This window comes from Orcinus orca, chromosome 19 (assembly GCF_937001465.1).
Source record: "Orcinus orca chromosome 19, mOrcOrc1.1, whole genome shotgun sequence".
In the NCBI taxonomy this organism is placed as follows: Eukaryota; Metazoa; Chordata; class Mammalia; order Artiodactyla; family Delphinidae; genus Orcinus; species Orcinus orca.
This window is the reverse complement of record NC_064577.1, coordinates 39,807,287-39,831,956: the sequence shown is the minus strand read 5'-3', so window position 1 is coordinate 39,831,956 and position 24,670 is coordinate 39,807,287. Positions and strand designations below refer to the sequence as shown.

Sequence of the window (24,670 nt, the reverse complement as noted above, 5' to 3'; positions counted from 1 at the left end):
ACAACAAGAGAAACCACTGCAGTGAGAAGCCCTCGCATTGCAACGAAGAGTAGCCCCCGCTCATCGCAACTAGAGAAAGCCAGCGCGCAGCAACGAAGACCCAACACAGCCCAAAATAAATAAACTAATTAATTTAAAAAAAAAGAATATTCCAGTCAATTACACCACAATAAAGCTGAAATTTTTTAAAATTAAATTATTTTTAAGGATTATTCCTAACACAGGAAATTTCTGGTACTGGAGAGATGTTCAATAAATATTTACTGAATGAATGTAATCATCATGGAACCTGTAACTAATCAGGAGGGCTAATTTTTAGATGATTACTTTAAAACGTTAGAAAAAGCAAACAAAAGCTAAGCATAAAAGTATAAAAGAAAATCAACTATGATAAGAAGGACAAAAAGACCATTTCTTTGTAATGTAAGACATTTATTTTGGTTACAGTTTTAGTGTTTTAACACTGATTTGTGATAGAACAGACATTAAACTTACTTTTTTTAAAACCAATTTAATACCTTCCCCTTTTCTGTCCAGAAAATTCACACTTTCACAATCAAATTACCCTAAAAGCTGACAGGAGGTAAGTAAAGCTTCCAAACAATCTGCTCTCCCAACCGGAGATGCCCTCTCTTTCCAATCAGGATAAAATCTTGACTTGGAAGGACCATCGTTGTTGGCTCTTCAGTGATTTTTGTGCAGGTTTTATGACAGAAAACTTCCTGCGAGAAAAGCTAATATGTTCACATTTTAAGATCAGTGCTTATTTCGATTAAAACATTAGCATCTTATCATTAACTTGTGACACAAAAGGCACCAACATTCCTTTTCCAAGCATCCATCACCCCAGGTGGAACACAACGCCACCTGCTGGTCATCATATTGTTACACACCCTATAATTTCCAGATGGCGGTCAATATCAATGCGGATTCTTAAAGAACCCCACGGTGTCAGAGCCAAAAGGGACCTTAGAGGTCTTCAAGTTGAGTCCCCTTGCTTGACAGATGGTGATTTCTGCTCTCCAGCTCACTCAGAGTGGCAGGGAAACAGACCAGCCTGCGGAAGGTGTACTGCTTTAGAATCTAGAAGAAAACTGTTTGGTGCTCTCATCTGGCCTAGATGGGGGTTTGCTAGTCAAAGAAAGAGATCAGGTCAGAGGAGGGGGTAGAGGCGTCCTGAGTTCCTATCCCATCACTTCCCAGGGGTAGAAAGCTATCCAGAAACAGCTTTCCACTCACAGCTGGGCATGTGTTGGCTCAAACAATAGAATTTGATTTTGAGGAGCTATATCTTGTGAAGTAAATACGGCGTTTCTGGGACTAAAAACTATCAAGAAAACCCAAGTTATCAGCAAAAAAGTAGCCCCAAAGTGAAGGCATTAATTCTCCCCATGGCCTTTTCTCCAACATACCCCTAACAAAGAGTCCTTCAAGAGATCCTGTCAGCCGGCCTAAGCAGCTGTGGCTGTCCTGTGCAGGGACCACTGCCTGGGTGTGGGAGGGGGACCCCCGCCCCAGCTCCTGGGCCTCTTCCGGAAGTGGAGCAGAAAGCTCTGACTTAGGGATGCTACATGTTTCCTAGAAGAAGAGCCACACATTCTAACCCGGCTGGGGACCCACGCTTTTTACTTCCTTGTCCTGGAGCAGAGTCCCGCCGCCCCCAACACCACAGCTTGAACAGCTGTCCTCTGGCCACAAAGCTAACTGGCTCTTGTGCACACGAGCTGGGTCACGGACATGCCCAGGGGCTCATTTCTTGAGGAGGAGTGTGGTATGGGAGAAAGAATTCAGCTTCAGAGAGCAGCCAACCTGAAATCTCGCCTCAGCTCTGCCTTAGAGCTGGGCAGCCCTGAGCACTACACCCCTACCCACTCTGAACCCCAGTTCCTTTCCTGAAAGGTAACAATACATGAATAAGTCCTACCAAGTTAATAGGTTATTGTGAGGATGAAGATAGATTAAGTGCGAGAGTTATCTGGGCACTGCGAGGGACGTGGTGGAGAGGGTGGCCGTGTCACTTAGGTCTATTGGGGCAGCCTCGTAGCTGAAAAAGAAGACAGATTCTAGTTTGTTCGGGGCTGCTGAGGTCACAAAGCAAAGGGGACATCCAGGCTGCGGAGGTGCTGCTTCTGCCAAGACAGAGACCATGACACCTGGGTGTGAGGCCCAAGGCACGCCTGCTTCTCCTCAACCTAGCTGGAAGCTTCTGGTCAACTCTGGAAAAGGCACATTCCCCACCTCCATACAGTAACGACGCTGCCTGAATTGAAACTTAAAACTGAATTTTAAATATTCAACAAAAGTCCCTGATATTTCCTTTCAGGTAAGACTCCTTTGCAGATCCTTGCAAGTGATCCTACCACCAAGTCAGGCTTCTGGGAGCTTGATACACCCCCCAGAACAACACCCTGCATATATTTGGTGCTCAAAAAAAAAAAAAAGTTTAGGTCTTCCCTGGTAGCGCAGTGGTTGGGAGTCCGCCTGCTGATGCAGGGGACACGGGTTCGTGCCCCAGTCCGGGAGGATCCCACGTGCCGTGGAGCAGCTGGGCCCGTGAGCCATGGCCGCTGAGCCTTCATGTCGGAGCCTGTGCTCCGCAACGGGAGAGGCCACAGCAGTGAGAGGCCCACGTACCGCAAAAAAAAAAAAGTTTAATTCCACAAACTTTTATCAGACATCTATGTGCTAAGCACTGGGGGCAGAGCTGAGGACCACCTCTCTGCCGTTAGGGAACCTGAAGATGACAGCACTGCATCGGTTGCCCTGATGGCAATCATGTCAAGTGCTAAGAAGACTGTGTTCAGAACAAAACTCCTATATTCTGACAAATGTGCGCACACGCACACGTGTGTGAGTGCTTGTGCGTTCCGACGTCATCCTAAAAAAGTCCTTACAGAGGCTGTTTCTTTTTGTTTCCTCTACCACCAGTAAAGGCTGCATTTGGACGTTCCGCCATGTTTCCTTTCTGCCTGGTTGAGTCATTTTTTGCTGCCAAGGCTCCTGGACCTTTTCTGGCAGCAGAGAGCTGGAAGAACTACCTGTGAGTGGGCAGGATGTGAGCCTGGGCCCGTTCAACCCCTTGCTTGTCCAGCCACTGGCTGTGTTGCTCTCTCTCTCTCTCTCTCTCACACACACACACACGCACACACACACAGATACGCACACGCGCGCACGTGCACGCACGTGCTATAATTGGCCAACTTCCTCCTCCTGTTCTTGGAATAGTAACCGAGACAAAAAGCAGTGAGCACGAGTGGCTTGGGCTCGCCAACACTATAATTCAGGACAAAACCCTTGTAATTCTCCAAATGGTGGGGTTTTTAAATAGGCTGGACTTCAACACCCTGTTTTCTAAAAAAGAAAAATAAAACCCTGCCCAAGGCATCGCTCTTCTAACCGACCAAGTGACCTCTGAGAGCCGGGTACCCCGAAGAGGTGGATTCTGAACTCAAGTCTTCCAAGAAGTCACATTTTTTAAACAATTAATTTAGGAGAGCCCTCCAGGGACATGTATTTGCCCACTCAAAGGCTTCTTTGTTTCGGTATCTTTAATCCTAAGGAAATCATTAAAATGCAGTCTCTTCATGGGAATTTCCACCCACGGACAACTGACCCTGAGCCAACTTCAGACCTCACGATGTGCCTCTGCCTACGAGCAGGGTGTGGACAGCTGTGAGGGGACAGGGGAGACAGACACGGTGGGGGGAGAGGGGCCCGCGTTTGCATAGTTCCTTTACAGGGCTGGGGTCCCCACTCAGGAGAGGGCCCGGGGTGAAGGGTGGGGAGGCGGGGAGGGGTCCCTGTGAGCATCTCAGGCCTTACACCTCCACACACCCCTTGCCCTGGGCCATCCAGGAGAAGCACGCCCGTCACAGGCCTGCGCCCCCTCTGCGCCCCCTCCTCAGGGTGAGGACATCATAAATTGGAGGCACCAGGGAGCAGGAATGCCCTCCTCAGCAAGCTTCTTCATATGCTCCCCAGGGGGAAAGTGGCCCAGGGCTGTGTTGGGACAGACTTGTGGGCAAGTGCCTGGTGATGCTGGGAGCAGGGTACACTGTGTTTCCTAAACATGGCAGCTTGGGACACCACAACCAGGGCGCCTCCCTCCATCCGACCTCTAGAGAAGAGGCAGTGAGGGCGCCCTAGAGTTTCAATTTCCCCTCCTTGACTAGTCTATCATTGAGCTGGCAGAGCTGGGCCAGGAAACCATCATTGGGGCCGATCTCACGGTTCTGCCTGACGATGCTCAGGGCAGACTTGACATCCATCTTCTGACGCATCATGAGATACGCGATGACGAGAGTCGGGGAGCGGCTGTAACCCTCACGGCAGTGGACGAGCACTCGGCCTGTGAAAGATAGGGACACAGTGAGCTGGGGCCGTCCCGTCACACCTCGACTCCAGTCAAAACCCTTCCAGGGGGCTTCCCTGGTGGCGCAGTGGTTGAGAGTCCGCCTGCCGATGCAGGGGACACGGGTTCGTGCCCCAGTCCGGGAAGATCCCACGTGCTGCGGAGTGGCTGGGCCCGTGAGCCATGGCCGCTGAGCCTGCGCGTCCGGAGCCTGTGCTCCGCAATGGGAGAGGCCACAACAGTGAGAGGCCCGCGTGCCGCGAAGAAAAAAAAAAAAAAAAAACCCTTCCAGGAAATATAAATGAAAATTATAATGCGAGGCCATTGTGTGCCCACCAGAATGGCTAAGATGAAAAAGATAAATACAAAACACACAGCATTAGTGAGAATGTGGAGCAGCTGGGACTTTGATCTGTGGCTCGGGGACGGGGTGTAAACCGGCGCACAGCTTCGGAAAGCCGTGTGGCAGGATCTACTCAAGCTGAACACATGCGTTCCCCGGGGCCTGGCAGTTCCATCCCAGACCCATGGCCGGCAGGGGTGCACGCACACGTCTGCTAAAAGACGCAGGCAGCACTGTTCACGGTAGCCCCAAGCTGGAAACTCCCAAAGGCCTGTCAACGGCAGAGTTAAATACTAATATAAATACTAAGGATGAGCAATCTCCAGCTTCCCAGATACAGCATGGAAGAAACACACAAACAGGATGTGTACGATCCCATAGGGTAGAAGAGCCAGGGGACTCCCCTGGTGGTCCAGTGGTTAGGACTCCACGCTGCCACTGCAGGGGAACTAAGATCCCGCGTGCCGCAAAGTGTGGCCAAGAACAAAAACAAAACTTTAACAACAACAACAAAGAGCCAGCAACACTGAACTACGCTGTTAGAAGTCTGGATACTGGTATGCGAGGCGGGAGATGTGACACTGGGAGGGAATACGTCGGGGGGTTTCTGGGGTGCTGGTCATGCTTTGTTTCTTGACCTGGGGGCTGGTACATGGGTGTGTGCGGCGCACTGATACACTGTGATATGGGTACTTCTCTATGTGAATCTTCTATTTCAAGCAAAAGCAAAAGATGACAACCACCCAAATGTCCATCAACAGGTAAATGGATAAACAAACTGTGGTATGTCCATCCAACAGAAGGCCACTCAGCGTTAAAAGGGCATTCCTGATACGTGCAACAGCGCGGAAGAAACTGAAAGTAATGATGCTGAGTGAAAGAGGCCAGACCAAAAATGCGGACATACCGTGCAACTTCATTGATATGAAAGTCTACAAGATGTACACTAACGTCTAGTGATAGAAAGCAGATCGGTGGTTGCTTAGAAACAGAGGGAAGAGAGGGGTGGAAGGGAGAGGTCACAAAGGGACATGCGGGAAATCTGTGGGGTGACGGAGAAGCTCATGATCTTGGTTGTGGTCACGGTTTCACAGATGCATACATGTGTCAAAACTTACCAAACTCAACTGTGTGTAGTTTACTGAACGTCAGTTATGCCGCAATAAAGCCATTTAAAAAATAAAAGGTACGTGCGTGTCAAATAAAAACACAAGAAATCAAAACAAACACACAAACAGGGCTTCCCTGGTGGTGCAGTGGTTGAGAGTCCGCCTGCGATGCAGGGGACGCGGGTTCGTGCCCCGGTCTGGGAAGATCCCACATGCTGTGGAGCGGCTGGGCCCGTGAGCCATGGCCGCTGAGCCTGCGTGTCCAGAGCCTGTGCTCCGCAACGGGAGAGGCCTGCGTACCGCAAAAACAAACAAACAAACAAAAACCACACAAACAAAAACACCCTCTCGTGGTCCCCCAAATGTCCCACGAGGCTCTACTAAATCTGCCCCTCCCCCCGCCACTGACGTAATCCCTTCCTCCCTCTCCTCCCTCCCTCCAGCCGTCTGGCAACACAAGCCCGCTACCCATACTCCTTCATCCCCTTCTCCCTGCTTTGGTCCCCCCACCCCCTGACGGGCCACATATCTTTTTCACTTGTTTGCTGTCATCTTCCCCCAAAACATAAGCTCCACGAGGGCAGGGATGTCCATCTGTTTTGCTCCCTGCTGCCTCCCCAGCGTTGGGTGAAGGAAGGAAGGGATAGTCAGGAGAGGTCAGAACCTTGTCAACAAGGTTCTTGTAGCCTGAGCTACAAGCCTCGGCTTCTCTTATCCCCACCCCCTCCTCACACAGAGTGCTCAGTTCAGGTCCCTGTCACCTCCCACCTCTGCCCCCTCACCTCCAAACTGAGTTCTCGCTCTATCTTCACCACCACCAACCCACACTCCAGCTGGAGGGAGCTTTCTAAAATATAAATGTGACCTGCCACCATTAGCCGGGTAGTCTAGTCCCCAAGGTGTGACTTACCAGGCCAACCGCCCACGGCCCCGACACCTTTCCAGGCTTTTCCTCAGCCTTTGCACATGTTTTTCCATCTACCTGGCACATCCTCTCCCTCTTGGCTACTCGGCAACCTCCTGTTCATACCTTAAGACCCCAGCTCAAGTATTTCTTTGTCAGCATCGGGACTTAGAACCCAAATCTTTGAAGTCATGTGAATCTGGGTTTAAATTTTAACTTGCTGGTTGTGATGGTTAAACTTGTCAACTTGGCTTGTCTATGATGCCCAGTTGCTTGGTGAAACACTAGTCTCGAAGAGATTTTGTAGATGTAATGAATATCTCCCATGACTTGACTTTAAATAAAGGACATCACCCTTGATAAGGTGGGTGGGCCTCATTCAATCAGTGAAAGAGCTTAAGAGCAAAAAACTGAGGCTTCCTGGAGAAGGAATTCTACCTCCAGAAGTCCTGCCCGCGTTTCCAGCTGCAGGTCTGCCTGACAGATTTCAGATTTGCCAGCCCCTATGATTACGTGAGCCAATTCTCTGAAATAAATAATAGCTATATTCTACTGGTTCTGTTTTTCTGGAGAACCCTGGCCAATACACTGGTTATTACTCTGTGACCCACCTAAGCCCACTGTGCCTCAGTTTCCTTGTCTGTTCTAATAGTGCTCATGGCACAAGGTGGTTGGAAGATTAAAGGAAGTGACATAAAACCCTTAGGCTAGGGACTTACCTGGTGGCGCAGTGGTTAAGAATCCTCCTGCCAATGCAGGGGACACGGGTTCGATCCCTGGTCCGGGAAGATCCCACATGCCGCGGAGCAACTAAGCCCGTGCACCACAACTACTGAGTCTGCGCTCTAGAGCCCACGAGCCACAACTACTGAGCCCGCGTGCCACAGCTACTGAAGCCTGCGCACCTAGAGCCCATGCTCCACAACGAGAAGCCACCGCAATGAGAAGCTTGCGCACTGCAATGAAGAGTAGCCCCCCCCCGCCACAACTAGAGAAAGCCCGTGCGCAGCAAGGAAGACCCAACGCAGCCAAATAAATTAATTCAAAAAAGAAAGACTTAGGCTAGTGCCTGGCAGATGGGAACATTCAATAAATAAATATTAGCCAACACGACGAGTCCTCTGCTGGCACCTGGTACATCCTCTTCTACAGCAGCCTGGCTCTGTGTGAGCGTCGGCCACACAAAGACCGACCCTCCTCTGCCAGAGTGTGAGTTCCTTAAGGGTAAGGACTGTGGGGTACTGATTTTAGATGCCTTACAATCTCCAGCATACAGTAGGTGCTCAATAAATATTTGCTGACCAGCTGAGTGAATGAATACCCACCAACACCTCTACACGGGCATTATTCTGAAGGAAATCTGCTGGCCCAGAATCAAACAGAGTGTCTTCCGTTCCCGTTAACCTATCCCCAAAACACAACCCTATTTTCCCAATGCTGATGAGCAGGAATGGGGAGTCCTCCACTTTCCTGCCCATTCACTCTCTGGCCAGTGGACCCAAAGTATTCAGAGTGGGGCTTTCCCTGCCCCCGTCCTGGCAACGGGACCCTCTGCAGAGCAGCTGCCTCACCACCTGGAACCAGGAACAGACTCAGCATGCCCAGGGCTCATAGAGCCAGTGTGGAAGGGGAGGGTTCAAAGCCCATCCTTCCAGGCCCCGCCCAGATGCCACCTCCTCCACAAAGCCTCCCTTGATCTTCCCAGATGGAAGTGACTGCTTCCTTCTCTGAGTGCCCCTGGCCACTCCCCTCCTCTCCCCTCTCCAAAGTGATAGGACCCCAGCTCCCCTGAGCCCGGCACAGTGCTGGAGGCCAGCGCATTTCTGTTGACTCACTTGGCCAGTCAATCCTGGAAGCATTTACACTGGGCATTAGAACCCCTGGAATTCCTTTTTGTCACTGGTTCAGTAATCCAGTGTACCTGCTATGTGCCTGATCTACGTCAGGTGCTAGGGAGACCAGACAAGGGACACAGCAGACCCAGCCTGAGGGCAGGCTTCATGGAAGAGAGGACACTATGCCCAGTACTCAAGCACGAGGTGGAGTCTGCCAGAGGACAGGGCAGGGAGAGGCAGAGAGAGCCTTCCAGACTAATGACCCAACCCACGCGGGCTAAGGCAGGAGGTCACACAAAGTCAGGGTATGTTCCTAGTTGTCTGGAAAGAGGAAACCATCAGAGGGCTCTAAGTTCCCTGGATAGATGACCAGTCAACACACAGGAAGAGCGAAATCCATCCCCTTAACTGGGCCCCTCGTTCTCGTCTATACAGGAGCTCAGAACAGCTGCAGAGGAGGTGGGTAAGGTGTACAAGGCAGTGGAGGACCACGAAGGGCCTGATGATAAAGTCTGCAGATTCCCCAGGCAATAAATCTTCCCTTCTGGGCCCCAAACGTGCGCTAACCAGCGGCTAGTAAACTCTGTTCCCTGGAAATCATTCCAGTGGGGAGGCTGCTGGGACAAGAAGCATCAGGGTAGCAGAGACAGGCTAGAATCAGGAGAACAGGGCTGATGACGCCTCAGTGGGGGTCACTCCGCCCGGGAAGGTTTGGGGTGGGGAGGAAGGAAGAGGCTGGAGGAAGCGGCAGGAAGGTAAAGGCAGTTGCTGAGAGAAACAAGCTAAAAGCAGAAAGGGCAAGCGGCCCAGCCTGCTCAGCGGCTGTCCACCCTCTGGCCTTCTAGGATTTCTCTCTGGCACGCCTCGCCCCACTGCCAGCACCTCAGCAGTTCTGCTTCGGTCTTACCTTATATTTGGGAGTTGCAGGAAGCATTTAAAAACTGGGCCAAAGTTTGCTGACTTTGGGCCCAAGCCGATCACGACTGGCCCCCCTCCCCTTGCCAGGTATTCATGTGACCCAACTGTAGCCAGTGAGATGTGAGGGGGGGCTCCACGGGGGGGTTTCCAGGGAATGTTTCACTTGCTCTTAAGGGAAGAGAGAAACATGAGGAAGAGAGGGCTGCCTCATTTTTGCTGCACTTGGTCCTGCCGGGAGGTGGTAACCAGATCGGCCGCAGCCATCTTGGGACCATCAGGGGAGTCCCCACCACTAAGGGTGGCAGAAGAGTCCTGAAGCCACCACAGAGCTGCTGAATCAGCAAGCCCTGGAGCCCCTTCGCCTCAGGATTTCTTATCACGGAAAAGAACAGATCTTCATTATTGCAGCTATCTGAATGGGGGGAGGGGCTGGCAACTGACTCTCAGCCGAAGTCAGATCCAACACAAGGAGCCCGGGGGCTGCCACTGTGTGATGGGTTCGTACATCTCGTGTCATGTGAAGCCACTTGACGGGCAGCCAGCTGAGCAGAGAGAGACCCAAAGCTCTCAGTCATTCAGCACAAGACACAGGAAACAACAGGTTTTCCAAGGAGGGGCCTGTCGTGGGCCTGTTTTCTAGAGAAAGTCCTGTCAAAGGTGCCTCCCATAGTTTCCTGGGTGGCAGGTCCCTTACCGTTCTTCTGAGCCAGGGCCTGGTCGATGAAGTCTGCCGCCCTTTCAAAGTAGGCGCTGAGGTTGAACTCCTGTGTGTCGTTGGCCTTGATGCCCAGGTAGGTGATGCCAGAGTCCTTGTAGAAGTTGGCACTGGTATTGACGTGCATGAAGGACCTGCCCTCGGCCGCATTCAGGACATGGGTGATGCCCAGTTTCTGCAGCTTGGGGATGTCTTGAGCCACAGACCTGGACAGGAGACAGCAGCAGGGGGGTGATCAACTGACCACCTGGCAGCCCTCGGGGGAGAAAGATGGAGAAGATCCCAAGCCTCTTGGCCCAGCAAGGACCCTCCATGCTCTGGCCCCTGACTACTTCTCCAGCCCCAGCTTATGACCCTCTGCCCTCACTCCAGCCAGATCTAATTACCTGCCCCAAATAGCCTGGGCACTTTCATGCCCAGGCTGTTCCCTCTACCTGGAATGCCCTTCTCCGCCATCTTCATGGAAACGTACCCTCTCATTTCTCACCACCCTTGGCAGTACTTCCTGATCTCCCCTCCATTCAGCATTGTGCTCCCTATACGGTGGTGGTGGTATCGCCACGGGGCTAAAGTGGGCTCTGGAGCCAGACTGCCCGGGTCTGATTCCAGCCCTGCCACTTACCAGCCAGACAACCTTGAACAAGCCACTAAACCTTTCTGTGCCTCAGTTTCCCCATCTGTAAAATGGGGGTGATAACAGTACCTACCCCTGGAGTTGTTTTGAGTGTCAAATGAGCTGTTCTATAGACAGAACCTGACGCCGTGGTCACTGCCACTATCCTAATGCTTGATTGTGCTTATTTGTTTAGCTGTCCAGGCTGTGAGCTCCTTGAGGGAGGAACCATGCTTACTTCATGTCTGTATGCCCAGCACGTGCTACGGAACCTGGCACACAGTAGGTGCTGAATGTGTGGTGAATCAGTGAAGAATGAACTCAGCACATCCCAGGCAGCCTTCTTCCTTGGATTCTAAAGTGCAGCAGCCCCCTCCCATCCCCCAGAGGGATCCTTTCTGCCATACTCCACTAGCCACGTCTCTGAAGCTCTCTTGGGTGAGTAAGCACTTGGGGAGCAAGTGGCCTCAACAGAACTCTGGGGGTTACAAAACATTCGATCTGAATAGTCAAAGGGCTCCTTTATTTCATCTCACAACAACGTCCCAATTCAAACAGCAGTTTATACTTTACAGAACGCCTTCTCCTGCGTGATCTTGTTTGCCTGTCACAGCAGCCCGGGGAGGAAGGACAGAGCTTAAAGCTCTGGCCCAACATGACAGCGGAAGGATGTGCATATGCTCACATGGGCTGCTGCGCAGCAGGGCTGGGAGAAGGCCTCCTTTCTCCTCACGCCAGCCCTGCTGTCTTCCTCCTCACCCTGCCTCTCATGCCCATATCAACTGCAAATCTCAAGAGGCAGAAAATGTGGCTCATCCAGGCTCCTCTCTGCCCTGTGAGCCCTGATCAGGAGCCCTGATTTTCTTAAGGCGCTCCCAACTGCGCGGGGGAGGGGGGGCTCGGTACTCAGTCCATCCTCCCTGCTGAGCGCCCCCCACACCCCTGGCTCTGTCAAGGGCAGAGTTACTTGTTCACAACCTTAGTTTTCACTTGGGAAGTGGTGACAGCCCAATGTGCCAAGCCGCCCAAGAGAGCAGGTTTCCGAGAAGGCCAAGGCCGCTTGCTGCTTGGGTGGCTGGAGAGGGGCTTATCCTCAGAACTTGGCAATTACCGAGGCCTTTGGCTGAGATTCTAGGACCCTGTTTTAGCTATCACGACACTGCACACAATTGTAAAGCAGTGGCTCATTAAAAAGGCACTAAAATAACTAACTTTGAAGAGTCACTACCATTCATCTTCCTTCTCTAAGTCAACATTCAACAACTTTACCATTATCATTGTCATCAATACTGTGAATACTTGTTCAACATCTGTCACACAGTGATGCTCCCAGTGGTGAATGAGTGATGGATGGATGAGACAAGCCCCCACGAGGCCCAGCCTGCCTTCCAGACCCCCTAGCTCCGTGATGGCCCCCGTTTCTGTGGCAGTCCTATGCCAGGACCTGGGATACAGACATGAACAAGACATTGACCCTATCTTCACGATCCCTACAGTGTTCTGGGCCATCATTTCTTCCTGTGTAAAAGGAGAGAACCGGATTAGACATGCAGTCCCTGGACCCACGGAGCTTAGGGCCTTGGTAACTGGGTCTCAGAAAATCCAACCTACACCCTCCCAAGGCTGTACAGGCATGGGAATCTATTTTTTTTTTGCTTTTGGCTGGTATTTCAGCAACTCTCTGAATGGTTAACACTGGTTTTCTCCTGCTGCTGAGAAATTCTAACTGGTAGTTTGACTATGAGAAAATCAATTTGGTAAGAACTCCTCAGTGATAAATAATAAATGCATTTCCTGGTGGTGAGAAGGTCGGCAGCCTTTTCTAAGTGATGGCTCAGGTCCTTAGGGGGGCGTTATCATCGGATCGTTCTAGAATTCTAGATAAATCAAACTCTAACTGGAAGGCAGGGGGAGGAGCGAGGAAGCCCGGGCCCATGTCTCTGGACCCCTAGTTTGCGATATTTCAATTCCCACATCTGGGCCTGCCCGGCCGGGAAAGTTCCACGCCCGAATTGTGACGTCATCCCGTTGCCATGGCAGCTAAGGCAGACATTCCGCGGTGACCTCACTGCAGAACCAGGCAGCTGTCACATGACGAGCGGGCCGGAGACCGGCCGGGGGACAGAGGGCCACCTGTTAAGTGAACCTGGTAGCCCCGACACGGCCCAAGGCCGAGCCCCTAGAGGGTTGTGGCTTCGGGCCTGACGCCGGGCTGCCCGAGCTGCGCCCGGGTCTCCGCCACCCAGCGAAGGGAAGAACAGAGCTGGGGCGGGGCGGGGCGGGGTTCAGCCCCTCCGCCCTAAGCGCGAGGGTGGGCGGTGACTCCAGCCCCCGCCCAGCCCCCGCCCAGCCCCCGCCTCGGCTTCCGGAGGAACGACCCCGCCCTGGCTCCCCCCACCCGCGCCCGCCGACGCCCCCACCCCCAGCCCTCGGGTGGGCGGGGCACCCCGGGGAGGGGCCTTTGGGGTGTCTCGGGGCCCGGGAGCGGCGACTCACGCGTTGCCCACGTAGATCCTGGGGGTGACCTCGTTGCAGGGCTGGCTCGGGAGGCTGTAGCAGCCGCTGCCGTCCGACAGCAGGTCGTTGAGATCCTGCACCGAGAGCTCAAACGGGCCCGACATGGCGGCAGCCGGGCCCTGCACGCCCGGGCAGCAGCAAGCTAAGGGAGAGCGGCCGGGTCAGCTGGGCGGGCGCTCCGGAGCCGGGACCCGCCCCGTCCCGCCCCGGAGGCGGGCCCGCCGGGCACGGGAAGCGGCGGAGCGCCGGCGGCCAGGCGCGCTCCGCTCCCGGGAAGTATGCGCGTCGCCAGGCGCCAGGCAGACGCGGGGGCAGACCTCTGGGCCTGAGTTAGGGGGCTGAGATGCCGCTACTCCGGAGTTTTGGGGGGGTCCTCTTCCCACCCCCCGTTAAGGCATGGAAGTGCAGTAACTTCACTGGACTAAATGCAGGGCGCAATAAAAGTTTCTCTTGACCGGGGTACACCCTAGTGTCGCTGAATTTTCTCAGGATTACAGGGACACCCGGGTTCCGTTTGTGAGCTCCGCCTGCTGCGGACCAGCAACGTTGGCATCACCCGGGAGCTGGTCAGAAATGCAGAATCTCCGCCCCAGCTCAGACCTGCTGAGTGAAAATGTGCCTTTTATACGCCCTGCTGGGGATCCCTACGAAGGTTTAAAGTTTGAGAAACCCAACTCGGGGGCACATTTCTTCCAGCCTTCAGTGAGAGTTGGCATCGTGCTTAAAGCTTGGGCTCTATGCAAGCAAGCATGGCATTCTGGCCTTGGGCAATGACTTAACCTCTCTGAGCCCGTTTACTGAAAAAAATGAGGGTAATAAGAGCACCTAACTCCTAGGGTGGTTTGAAAGATCAACGTGCCAGGAAAGCGCCCAGCTCTACATAGTGAGCACTGGATAGGCGTTCTCCCTCTCGTGATCAGCAAACGCGTAGCGCACCCACTAGGTGCTACACCCTGTGCTAGTGTGGACATGAATCCCGCTCCTTTGCAGCCCTTCCTGGAGCAGCTGCCAGCCCACTGTGAGCCACACGATGTCAGCAACTCATCATTTACTGAGGTCCAGCTGCCAGCAAAAGACCGTCTCTGTTCTCCTCCACTGCCATGAAAATGGCAGCTACCACCTCTCCGAAAAGCACCTGTGGTCCTGGGAATTCAGGAAACCCACATCCTGAGCCCAGTTCTGCCGCTAACTTGTTCTACAGAAGTTTGGCTGTTGCTCTGGACTTCAGTTTCCTCATCTGCAAAATGAAGAAATCAGATCAAATTATCGTTAAAGTCTTTTACTTCTGCCAACAGCTGTAGTCTCACACCTTCAGGGAAACCATTGCAGTGGAGACTAAACTTAGAGCCCAAGGTGTGTAACCAAGGCTGGATGTCTCCCCATCCCACCCCGTGCCTTCCCACCCCTCCCAGACACCACACCTTTTCCTGCTGCTGTTGGTGGTACCTGCATTCCAGACAGCTGGGAAAGCTTCTGAGCCTCTGCCTTCATCTTGACTGGGTTAGCTCTCAAAAGAGAAGCCCAGGGACGGCCAGGCATGCTCTGGGGCTCCTCCTTCTTCCGGGGGACCTGTCCCTGATGTCATAACTGGGTAACTGACAACCCGTCATGGGGACAGCTAAGTACCTCACAGAGGAGCCTGGGTGCCTCATTTCTGAAGTGAGACTAGGAAGAGAAGATGAACAATTCCCCGGATTATCTAGCCTACCCTGTGATCGTCTCTAATCATAGACAGAGCACATCATTCAGGAGGAAACTGGACTTTGGCCACTACGTATTTCATCAGAATAGACTACAAATAGGTACGTGGGGCAATTTGAACGGGACACTGCGATTAGGGTTCTGGAAGGGCCCACCTTAGAGATATTGACGGTAAACCAGACCAGTACATGGCTTTGCAAATTTATCTTCCACCAGGGAGTTCATTTGATGGATATGCTCATTTAAACTCTTTAAAGCCAAAGTAAGGTAGACAGAGGATAGGGCTTCGGCATCCAGTAGCCAGGCTAGTCGTACTGGGAAAGGGTGGGAGAGAGGTTTCTTTCATTAGATTCTAAGGATATTTATGTCTGTAAATTTTACTTTTCACAGCCCTCACCATTCTCTCGTGTCTGCTCAAAACTCTCCAAAAGATGTCAGTTTGGGAAACTCAACTAAACCAAAATTCCTGACCTGGATTAGTTCAGAATTCAAACTTGTAATGTTTTAATCAGGGCCGTTGTCTAGAATGTGAGCAGATTTTCTAAGGCTACTAAGAGGACACCTGTGATGTAACATTGCTCTCTTTCCCCCCTCTCTAGTGAAGCCTACTGTTGATACCAAGCTTCCAGTGGTGCACACACATCACATTTTAAAACTGAGCAAACTACAGGTACTTGTTCCTGCCATTATTGATTTTATCTATGTCCTAAAGAGGGCCAGTTTCCCAGAGCTTTCTAAATACCCACCTCACCAAAGATTCGTTCACCCTTCTCCTCCCCATACACACCACCCCTGGATTCCTCAGCTTCTCTCCCAGTCTCCACTGTGGCCCCCAATATGCCCCTTTCGCACAATCCCAGAGGAGGGGGATGCTCAGCGATTGTGGGATGGAGTGCCATGTAGCAATGACGTCACCACGATGGGGTGGGGTTTCTCACCAGGGTGAACAAAAGAAATTCGACAAAATCGAATATGAAAACAAGCAACTGTGTCAGAAGATTGCCAACGCCCACCGCGGCCCAGCCAAGGTGGATTGCTGGAACGAATATTTCTCTAAGAGGTAGTGTTCTTTCTCTTCATTTCATTTTCCAAAAGTCAAAATTGACTTCACCCTTTTTGGGTTTTAGTGCCAGAGGAATTCTCAAGGAAAGTTATCTTGAGGGATAACCAAAGAGACCAAGTTAAGGAGAAAGAAAACCACCCCGAACAGGGACCTTTCTCTAGCGTTAAAGAGCTTTTTTTCCCTCTAAGAGACTCTTCAGGGTCCTATTTAGAGTTTGACACAAGAAAGCACTTTTGTAAAATGGTGACCATGGCTGGGACTACAGCACTCTTAAAATCGTTTCCGCAAATATTTCCTGAACTACCACGTGCTAAGCACCAGGACTATAGAGGTGAAACGAGAAGTGTATTTCCTAACTCCAAAGAACCCAATGTCAGGTAAGGGGGACATTTATGTAAATAGTTATGCAGTGTGATCAGGGCTCCAAAGGAGTGTCTGCAGGGAAAGAAGAGTGGTGTGTGTGTGTGTGTGTGTGTGTGTGTGTGTGTGTGTGTGTGTGTGTGTGTGTGTGTGTGTGTGTGTGTGTGTGTGTGTGTGTGTGTGTGTGTGTGTGTGTGTGTGTGTGTGTGTGTGTGTGTGTGTAGGGGTGTGGGGAGTGTCAAGAAGTCTTTCCTAATCCTTGTATTCTGAAATCGAGTTGACAGCTGAGGGGAGTGAGGTGAACCAAAACTTGTCATCAGCCATTTGTGATTTATCTATAGGCAAGATCTTCATCCTCTAAACCAGAGATTCTCAATCCTGGTTTCACATAATAATGCCTGGGAAGCTTTTGCAAAATGCCAATGCCCAAGCTCCATCCCAGACCAATAAAGTAGAATTTTCTAGTAGGCAGCAGGGCTGAGAACCACTGATCTTAATCTGAAAAGGCTTTGCACGTTTCCCAGAGCGTGGTCTGGTTCAACAGGTGTACAGGGCCTCAGGGCTCTGCGGGACAGCTGGTTCCCTGCACTTTGGCAGCCTGGATTTATGACATCACGACTTCATCTCCCCCACTCCCATCCAGGAGGAGAACTTTATTCTTCACGCATCTTGGGATTTTGTATTTTTCAGCTTAAACAGAGAAACAAGGAACCGGGAGCTAGTGAGAATCACCATGGAAAACCAGGGCATCCTGAAGAGGCTTGGTGATCGCAAACCCCACTATGACCGCAGGTCGTTGGAGTTAGACTGGCAGGCACGTGGGTACTCTGATATTCGTACGCACGCACACAGTTTGCGTTCAGAGTAGAGCCAATCTCAGGAGAGACCCCTAAGCGGCTGAGGGTGAAATCATGAGAAATGCAACAATCGTTGAAAGAAAAACTACCCAGAGCCTACAAAGCTAACAACAGGAGCAAACCATCCAGCAGCTTGGTAGCAAAGCCATCATGTGTCAGCTTGAGAGAATATCTGGTAGCATCTTCCCTCATCCCTTAATTCATTCAGGCTGAATGGACAAGCAAAGGGGATGAGGGTATACAATTCAGTATGTGGTTGACTTGCTTCTTTTAGGAATGGCTCTTCAAGAAGGAAAACAAAAAGCCATCCGCAGTGCTTTTATAAACTTCCACTCCCTGTCTTTGGTCTGAAAGCCTTTTCTAAGCCACCCGTAGGATCTAGAACTTCAGCTTTCGCATCAGCACCCTGGCATTGACATAAATCTTTCTGATTCTTTTCCTTCAAGAATTCAAGGCGCTATATCAGAAATACAACCAAATATCTTCTCTCCTGAGATGCATAGGTATGTCTTCACATGGCTGCTCTTTATTAGAGAACACGGTGATCACAGTCGATGCCAAAGTCCTAAAAACCGTGTAGATGGAGAACGAGGGGCCCAACTAAGGGGTGGATTTTGCTCTTCTGTAATATCAATTGACCATCCAGTCAGGGACTAGAGCTCTGTCTTTGTTTCCTCTCTGCATACAAGTAGGAAATGACTGCCTTTTGTCATCAGCTTTGAGGCTTTACGTGAGTCTAAGGGGAAGTGATTTGTTTCAATAAGACGTAAACAGGAGGTCTTGTGGCTTTAATATTATGCTAAACTTATATTACAGATCTCTGTCACTGTTCAAAAGTAATACTGTGTTGGCAGTTTGTATTATTTCATATTGTTAGTAGTGACTAAGTTTCCCCGCTCTGCCGCTGCCCCTGGGGAGAAGGATAAATGGACGCTCAAGCTTTCCAAAGAACAGTTCTGTATAATTGATGGCTCTCCATTTCTCTCCCTGTCCTCTCCCTGAATACAAGGTTACTCACCATGGAAAAGACAAGAGAAGGCCCTAGGATTTCTTAGCTGCTTAGGATTTCAAGACACTGCTAAGTGGCTGAATGCTCAGTCTTAAGATGCTACAATAAAGCTTGGAACATAAAATGAGTAAGTTACATTTAAAGTACCCAAAGGCTTTAAGTCCCATCTCCAAATGGAGACAGAATGGGGCAGGCAGAAGGAAAGATGCAACAAGCATTTTTATGGGGGCTATGAAAAGTTTTAATGAGAGAGAAAGAGAGAACTTTTTAAACCATACACCGTCACCACCACCCCGGGGGAAAGAATAGGTGGGGTGTGATGATCCAGCCACAAGTTCAGCTCTGTCAAAATGGAAAACAAAAGCATATGAACCCATGACAAGACAGTGCTGCATGTCTTCTGTAATTGGTCTAATTATTTTGAAAGAGAGTAGATCTTACATGTTCTTATCACAAATAAATAAATGTTTTATTTTAAAATAATTAGATTTACAGGAAGTTGCAAATAAATGTACAGTGGGGCCTCCTGCGCCCTTCACCCAGCTTCCCCCAATGTTAACATCTTGTGTAAATACAGTACAGTATCAATCTAGGAAGCTGACATTGCTACAATCTATAGAGCATATATAAATTCACAATTATACATGCACTCATTTATATGTAGGTGTATAGCTAGTTTTATGTAACTAGCATGTCTAGTTTTGTATAAGTACAACCACATTCGAGACAGTTAACTGTACCATTATGGAAATACTCTACTGTACTCCCCCTTTTGGCCACAGCCTCCCTCTTCCTCCAGCCCTAACCCCTGGCAATCACTAATCTGTCTTCCATCTCAGTAATTATGCTGTTTCATGAGTGTTACATAAATGGGGTCATGCAGTATGTATCCATTCTTTTCAGATTGGCTTTTTTCACTCCATATAATTTCCTTGAGGTTCATCCAGGTTGTGTATACCAATAATTCATTCCTTTTTATTGCTGAGTAGTATTCCATGGTAGGAATGTACCACAGTTTATGAATGTACCATTCACCTACTGCAGGACATTTGGGTAGTTTCTAGTTTTTTGACCGTTTTGAATAAAGCTGCTGTGAACTTTTGTGCACAAGTTTCTGCATGAAAGTAAGTTTGATTTCTCTTGGATAAATGCCCAAGAGTGTATTGGTGGGGTTGTATGATAAGTCCATTTTAAAAGAAACTGTAAAGCTATTTCCAGAGTGGCTGTACCATTTACATTCCCACCAGCAATGGATGAGTGAGCCAGTTTTTCCACATCCTCAGCAGCAATTTGATGTTACCACCATTTTTAATTTTAGGCATTATAACATGTGCGCAGTAGAGAAACTTGCATTTCTCTAATTAATGAAATTGAACATCTGTCATATGCTTACTTGCTATCTGTATATCCTCTTTGGTAAAATATTGGTGCATTTGCCCATTTTCTAATTGGATTTTTTTTTATTGAATTTTGAGAGTTTTTTACATATTCTAGATCCGGGCCCTTTGCTGGATATGTGATCTGCAAAATATTTTTTCTGTAATTTATCTTTTCATCTTTCACAGAGTAAAGCATTTTAATTTTGATGACATTCAGTTTATCAATGGTGAAACTGTTCTGTATCCTGGCTCTCTCATATCAATATCCTGGCTGTGATACTGTGTATAGTTTTGTAAGGTGCTACCACCTGGGGAAACTGGGTAAAGGGGACACAGGATCTCTCTGTATTATTTCTTTCACACATGTCAATCTACAATTATCTCAAAATAAAAAGTTTAAAGAAAAAATCAATATGTCCAAATGTAAATTCATTTTTAAACTGGTTCCAGTTCATCTCGGTTTGAGGAACTATTCTTCTAGACATCCAGGTGAGAAGTCTGGCAGTCATCCTTTACTCCCTCTCTTTCATCCCTTCCTCCTTCCTGCATTTTTTTTTTTTTTTGCAGTACGCGGGCCTCTCACTGTTGTGGCCTCTCCCGTTGCGGAGCACAGGCTCTGGACGCGCAGGCTCAGCGGCCATGGCTCACGGGCCCAGCCGCTCCATGGCATGTGGGATCTTCCCGGACCGGGACACGAACCCGTGTCCCCTGCATCGGCAGGCGGACTCTCAACAACTGCGCCACCAGGGAAGCCCCTTCCTGCATATTTTTAATCTACCAGTCCTACTTCTCAGTCTTTGTATGTGCTACTGCCCATTTCAGGCGCTTGTGATTTACAACCGGTATTATTAATGCAAAAATATGCCCATATCACTTTCTAGCTTAATACACCTTCAATGATTTGCCATTCCTTCCAGAATGAGCCACACTTCTTAATATGGCCCCCCTCAATCCTGTTCCTCCTGTCTTGGAAGCCTCTATCAACAGGAATTCTTAGTTCAAGCAACAGAAATTGACTTTAAGTAGTGAAATAATTTATTGAAAGAATATGAAATCGTTAACAGTGTTTGCTAGAAAACTGCGGAACCCAGCTTCAAGCGGCACATCAAGGGACAACACTCCAAGTCTTGCTATAGAACTGGTCTGTGGCGCTGTGGCTAGCACAGCTGCCCTTGCTCTGTCTAGAACTGGATCTTGCTGACCTGCTAGTGCCGCCTCTGAAAAGTCTTCACTGTCCCCACCATTTTGTGTCACTATCTCCCAATTCCAAGTCAGTGAAGGTCTATCTGATTGGTGTAACTTAGATCATATATGCCCATTCCTTATCTGCAAGGGTTGGGAGAATGAGTATCTGCCTTTTTCCAAGGCTGGACATGAGTTCTGCTTCTCATTCTCACCAGAACAGGATATTTCCCCCCAGTTAGAATGAGGCTCAGATACTAGAATTTCACAAAAATGACAAACGTCTGCAAACTTATATCTCATCATTCCTTGCCTTTTTCAACTAACAGAAGACATGTTTTCTTCTCACCCCATTCATCTGTTGTCCCCTCTAGCTGGAAAATCCATAGTTCTATGTCTTTACCTGGAAAACACCTATACATTATTTATACAAGCGAGTCCATTCTCTAGGAAGTTTCCATGAACTGCTCAGGTTATATTAGGTATTCTTTTAAATGTTTGCAGATTTTCCTGTTGTTCTTCTGTTATTGATTTCTAGTTTGAGTCCATTATGGTCAGAGGACATACTCTATATTTCCAATTCTTTTAAAATTTATTAATATGGCCTATCTAGGTGAATATTTCATGGACATTTGAAAAGAATGTATATTGTGCTGCTGTTGGGGGGAGTGTTTTAAAATGTCGATTAGATCTTGTTGGTTGATGGTGTTCAGTTCTTTTATACCCTGGATAACTTTCTGTTCTAGATCTATCAATTGCTGAGAGTAGGGTGTTGAATTCCCCAATTATAACTGTAGATTTGTCTATTTCAACTTTTAGCTCTATCAGTTTTTGCTTCACATATCTTATTTATTTATTTTTAAAGCAACTGGTGCTCAAGCTGTTTTTTTTAATGAATTTATTTTTTATTTATTTATTTTTGACTGTGTTGGGTCTTCATTGCTGAGCGTGGGCTTTCTCTAGTTGTGGCGAGCAGGCGCTACTCTTCATTGTGGCGTGCGGGCTTCTCATTGTAGTGGCTTCTCTTGTTGCAGAGCATGGGCTCTAGGCGCACAGCCTTCAGTAGTTGTGGCTCGCGTGCTCTAGAGCGCAGGCTTAGTAGTTGTGGCACATGGGCTTAGTTGCTCCGCGGCATATGGGATCTTCCCGGACCAGGGATCGAACCCGTGTCCCCTGAAATGGCAGGCGGATCCTTAATCACTGCATCACTAGGGAAGTCCCTGCTTCATGTATTTTAAAGCTCTGGTGTTTGTTGCATACACATTTAGGATTGCTATATCTACTTGGGGGAGTGATCCTTTTTACCATTTTATAATGTCCCTATTTGTCCCTAGTAATTTTCTTTCTCTGAAGTCTACTTTATCTGATAATAATATAGCCTTTTAAAATGATGTTTTTTAAAAAACTTGTTTGCATAATATTTAAGTTTCCATCATTACTTTCTGTCTACCTATGTACACTTGTATATGACATATAGTTGGGTCAAGTTTTTCTAATCCACGCTACCAATATCTGTCTTTTAATTGGTCCCTTTATCCTCCTCACTTTTAGAATATAATTATCTTATGTATTTCCTCTGCATACACAGAGCATCACATCAGATGGGGTTATAACTTTTGTTTCAACCAGAAAATATGGATAAAGAAACTCAAGAGGTGAAGAACAATCTATTATGTTTACTTCTATTTTTACCTTTTCAGTTGTTTTTTTCCTTTCTGAAAGTCCCAGCCTTCTGCCATTTTGTTTGGAAAGCTTTCTTTAGCCATTCTTTAAGGGTCAGTCTCAACAAATTCTGTTAGTTTCCCTTCATCTAAGAATGTCTTTATTTCCCCTTTGTTCCTGAAGGATAGTTTCCTCGCATATAGGATTCAAAGTTGACAGTCTTTGCTGTCAGCACTTGATAAATGTTGTGTCACTTTTTCTGGCCTCCCCAGTCTCCTTGATAGTAATACTAAAATAGTATTAGTAATAGTATTAGTAAAACAGTAAAATAGTAACACTTGCGTTAGTGTTCCTTCCCATTGTTTCTCCCTGTTCTTAAGATTTTTTTTTCCTTGGTCTTTAGTTTTCAGAAGATTAATTATGATGTATCTTGGTATGGATTTCTTTGGGCTTATCTTATTTTGAGTTTATCACCTTCTTGAATATGTAGATTTATATCTTTCATCAAATTTGGGGAATTTTCAGCTATTATTTCTTTGAGTACTTTTTGGTCCCACACTTTCTCCTCTCCTTCTGGGACTCTGATGATACAAGTGTTAGCTCTTTTGTTATTGTCTCATGGGTCCTTGAGGCTCTCTTTTTTTTTTTTCCCAGTCTGTTGTCCAGATTGAGTAATTTTTATTGATCTGTCCTCAAGTACCCTGATTTGATCTTCTGTCATTTCTACTCTCCTATTGAGTTCTTCTGAGTTTTTAATTTTACAATAACTTTTCATTTCTATAATTTCCACTTGGTTATTTTTCATAGCTTCTATTTCTTTGCTAAGATTTTCTGTTTAAACAATTTTTTTTCAAGAGAATTTTTTATTGATTGTTGAAGCATTTTTACTACAATTGCTTTAAAATCCTTGTTAGATAAATTCCAACATCTGAATCATATCATATTGGTATCGGTTGATTTTTTTTTTTTTTTCTTATTTAGATTGGGGTTTTCCTGGTTTGGGATATGATGAGGGATTTTCTATTGTATCCTAGATATTTGGGTAATTATGTTAGGAATCTCTTAATGCTATTTACATCTTCTATTATAGCAGGTAGGAGTCCTGTTTAGGTGTAGTGTATAAGTTTCTGCTTCTTTAATGGGTTTTATTTCCAATGACATTATAGTTTTCTGAGCCTTCACAATACTATTCTGGTCTGCTTGTTCTTTGGATGCTTCCAGGACTCCCACTCAATCCCTGCTGGTGTCTTCTGCAATGTAGGAAGGTGCTTCCCTGGGCTGCACAGTGTTGCTGGACCACCTTCTGCAGAGGGGCAGGCAGACACTGCTGGGCCTGGGTCTCCTAATATCACTGGGTGGAGGACAGGGAGACATAGGGCTTCAATCCTGCTCTGAATGAACTGGGCCACCTGCTGGTACCCAGGTGTGGAGCTAGGGCTGGAGCTCCCCAGTAGGTCTCTACTAGGCTTCCCCTTCCCTGTCCTTTGGCAGAGAAAGCAAGCTTTTCTCCCTTCCTCTCTCCCTTCCTCCCTCCCTCCCTTTTTTCCTTCCTTCCTTTTTTCTTCCCTGTCTCTGTCTATTGGTGGTTCTGGGTTGCAGGCCTCTCCAGAGCCCAGTCGGGTGTAGGAGATGAAAAGAAAACCCAGGAAAGTCACCACATTGTTGTTCCTCAAGTCCTGAGGTTTCCTAATCAATCCACCATCTTCTCTCCAGCTTTCAGAGTCCTTTTATCATTGTCTTTTTAATAAATTTCCAAGGTTTTAAGTTGTATTTAGAGTTGAGGAGGAGGGAAAAATGATTCTACATCATCTTGTTCTGAAACCACAAGCCTGACTTTTAAAGGAAGCAGTTTGAGACAGTATTCAAAGGGCAGGAAAAAAAAAAATCCATATCGACTCCACCAGTTAGAGAAATGCTGCTTATTAGTTCTAAACTATATGATTCAAGAATGGGTTTTGTGCATATGTTGGTCTGTAGTTATTAAATAAGTCACCAAATGCTTTCATATTTTTGGGCACATGATCCTGTGATTGGTGGCATAAATGATGTAACCCTGGGTAAGTGGATGTAAAACTCTGATGGGTCACATGTCTTAAAGCACGTATGTTTTCAAACATACAATGGTAAAAGCACAATTGGCTAATGTTTAACA

General features: G+C 48.2%; 2 protein-coding genes across 5 annotated transcripts; one reads left to right on the top strand and one right to left on the bottom strand.

Annotated features, from left to right (window-relative positions):
* Positions 1–411: 411 nt before the first annotated feature.
* On the bottom strand, positions 412–14,999 carry DUSP3 (dual specificity phosphatase 3). 2 transcript variants are annotated; one of them, XM_049701701.1, is made up of 5 exons: positions 14,727–14,999; positions 14,441–14,542; positions 13,285–13,447; positions 10,155–10,381; positions 412–4,348 (listed from the first exon to the last, which is right to left on the bottom strand). In XM_049701701.1, exons 3-5 carry the CDS (start codon positions 13,407–13,409, stop codon positions 4,143–4,145), a joined length of 558 nt encoding a protein of 185 aa, XP_049557658.1. In that variant the 5' UTR covers positions 13,410–13,447; positions 14,441–14,542; positions 14,727–14,999; the 3' UTR covers positions 412–4,142. The 2 variants fall into 2 exon arrangements, with proteins under 2 accessions (XP_049557658.1, XP_004286064.1); XM_004286016.4 differs by lacking the exons at positions 14,441–14,542; positions 14,727–14,999 and having other exon boundaries at positions 13,285–13,603.
* On the top strand, positions 14,975–18,414 carry CFAP97D1 (CFAP97 domain containing 1). Of its 3 annotated transcripts, none has more exons than XM_049701700.1 (6): positions 14,975–15,107; positions 15,606–15,676; positions 15,948–16,066; positions 17,120–17,243; positions 17,733–17,789; positions 18,296–18,414. In XM_049701700.1, exons 1-5 carry the CDS (start codon positions 14,984–14,986, stop codon positions 17,778–17,780), a joined length of 486 nt encoding a protein of 161 aa, XP_049557657.1. In that variant the 5' UTR covers positions 14,975–14,983; the 3' UTR covers positions 17,781–17,789; positions 18,296–18,414. The 3 variants fall into 3 exon arrangements, with proteins under 3 accessions (XP_049557657.1, XP_049557656.1, XP_033272791.1); XM_049701699.1 differs by having other exon boundaries at positions 17,120–17,247; XM_033416900.2 differs by lacking the exons at positions 17,733–17,789; positions 18,296–18,414 and having other exon boundaries at positions 17,120–17,722.
* The last annotated feature ends 6,256 nt before the right edge of the window (positions 18,415–24,670 follow it).

Coding starts and splice junctions, on each gene's coding strand:
- CFAP97D1 (XM_049701699.1), top strand. CDS start 14,984: ATGAACAATTCCCCGGATTATCTAGCCTACCCTGTGATCGTCTCTAAT. Junction 15,677..15,947: donor TAAAACTGAGCAAACTACAG/GTACTTGTTCCT, acceptor GTTTCTCACCAG/GGTGAACAAAAGAAATTCGA. Junction 17,248..17,732: donor GGAGTTAGACTGGCAGGCAC/GTGGGTACTCTG, acceptor TTTTCCTTCAAG/AATTCAAGGCGCTATATCAG.
- DUSP3 (XM_049701701.1), bottom strand. CDS start 13,409: ATGTCGGGCCCGTTTGAGCTCTCGGTGCAGGATCTCAACGACCTGCTG. Junction 10,382..13,284: donor AGGATCTACGTGGGCAACGC/GTGAGTCGCCGC, acceptor TCTCCTGTCCAG/GTCTGTGGCTCAAGACATCC. Junction 4,349..10,154: donor GGCCCTGGCTCAGAAGAACG/GTAAGGGACCTG, acceptor TATCTTTCACAG/GCCGAGTGCTCGTCCACTGC.